General features: G+C 36.0%; 1 protein-coding gene across 1 annotated transcript; it reads left to right on the top strand.

Annotated features, from left to right (window-relative positions):
* The first annotated feature begins 745 nt into the window (after positions 1–745).
* Positions 746–1,321, top strand: LOC117178403 (SCAN domain-containing protein 3-like). The gene has a single exon (XM_033369830.1). It carries the CDS (start codon positions 746–748, stop codon positions 1,319–1,321), a length of 576 nt encoding a protein of 191 aa, XP_033225721.1.
* The last annotated feature ends 523 nt before the right edge of the window (positions 1,322–1,844 follow it).

The raw sequence follows: 1,844 nt of genomic DNA, 5'->3' as shown, positions 1-1,844 counted from the left end.
TAAATTATTAAAGAAGACAATACACGCTATTAGCATAAAAAAGAAAATGATTAATATTGCAGTAATATCGAAAGTTCTAGAGATTAAACGAAAAAAATTAGGTGGTTTTGAAAAAAGCAACTTCTTACAAAATTTTTTCTGCAAATCGAAAAAATATGTGATGCCTAATTTTCTGTAAAAAAAATTTTGTACCATGATTTTTTAAGGTGGACGAAAAATTCTGACCGTTAGTTGCACGCTGTGCATAGTTTGCCATTTGAAAGTATGCATAGAATATAAAATTGTAAATTTGAAACTTTCATGTTCATTGTCAAAGATGCTATATCTTGAAGGTTAAAGAATTTATTATCTGAACAAGCGGTGGCCGTCTTTACGGAAGATTTATCCTAACAGAGCACCGTACCGTTTCCACTAATATTTGCAAGTGAAATACTGCATCATAACTTGACCACAACTTTCATTTCCTTCCGTAAGTTGCAAAATTTGTCATGCTTTTTCCCTTTGTGCAGAAATCTAGTCACTTTTGCTTAGATGCTCAAAGCAGACAGATACACCGTCTGTCTCTGAAAAATAAGTAAAAATTTTAATTTTCTAAGTTTCGTAATCTCTGTGAAGACTGTGAACTCTGTGTCTGTGAACTTTGTGTGTTCTGTGCTCAATAAAGGAATACAAGTTTTTACATATCTTTGCTAGATAAGTGTCAGTTTCAATTTTCATATTTAAAACTGTTTGAATTCTGTGGAAAATGAGTGCCTTTCTCAAATATGGTTTCCAGATGGTGGAGGACAAACCGCAGTATATCTTGTGTTCCGCGTATGTGACAGCAACTTCAAGGACACCTTCGAAATTGAGAAGGCATTTAGAAACAGCGCATCCACAAGATTCAGGTAAGCCGATCCACTTTTGTGAAGGAAAATTGGATGAATTCTGCACGGAGCATAACGAGGGGATGCAAAATGCAATGGACACTCCTGACTTTTTCAACTCAAAACTGTTAAGAGCCTCCTATTATGCATCATTGTTGATTGCGCGGAATTCCAAACCGCACACATTAATGGAGACCACAGTTATGCCGATAATAATTAATGCTGTGCGAGAAGTCCTAGGAGAAGACGCTGCTCTTAACATTGCGACAATTCCTCATTCGAACAATACAACGAAAAGAAGAATTGAGAAAATGTCGAGTGACATTCAATTTCAACTGAAAGTAGCATTGAACAGCAGTCCCTACTTTTCTCTTCAATTTGACGGGTCGGTGGATGTTTCTGGTACTGCTCAGTTGCTGTGTTATGTGAAGTACATAGGAGAGGTTGAAGTATGAGAAAAAATACTGTTCTGCTTCGCATTGCCTGGAAACACCACAGGAGAGTGCCTTTTTGAAGCAATGATGAAGAAAACGCAGTATTTCAATCTAGATTGGGACAAGTGCGTCGCAATTTGTACGGACGGATCGGCTGCAATGACAGGAAGAAAGGTAGGTTTCGTGAAGCGCATTCTGAATATAGCTCCAAATGCGAAATGGTCACATTGCACGATCCATCGATATTCACTGGCCGTCAAACCTCTACCAGATGATCTGACTTTTGTCATGGAGGACCGTAAAAATTAAACAGTTTTAATTTGAAAGCCGAGTCATTAAAAAATGTGAACGTTAATTTAAGACTGTTCATTCAAGACGAGCAAATTGAAACTAAATATTTAAAAGTAAACAATTTTAAACTTAATTTTTTAACCGCATGCCTGAAATCGTTAAAATTTCGAACAGGCTGTGAACATTAAACGTTACAATTTTAATTTTTGTATTTGAAAACTGTTTAATTTGTAAGTGAGTTTTTAAAAGATCC

The sequence above is a fragment of the Belonocnema kinseyi genome, chromosome 8, assembly GCF_010883055.1.
Source record: "Belonocnema kinseyi isolate 2016_QV_RU_SX_M_011 chromosome 8, B_treatae_v1, whole genome shotgun sequence".
Classification (NCBI taxonomy): Eukaryota; Metazoa; Arthropoda; class Insecta; order Hymenoptera; family Cynipidae; genus Belonocnema; species Belonocnema kinseyi.
Note: the sequence above shows the minus strand (reverse complement) of the source record. Positions and strands in the feature narration are given on the sequence as shown.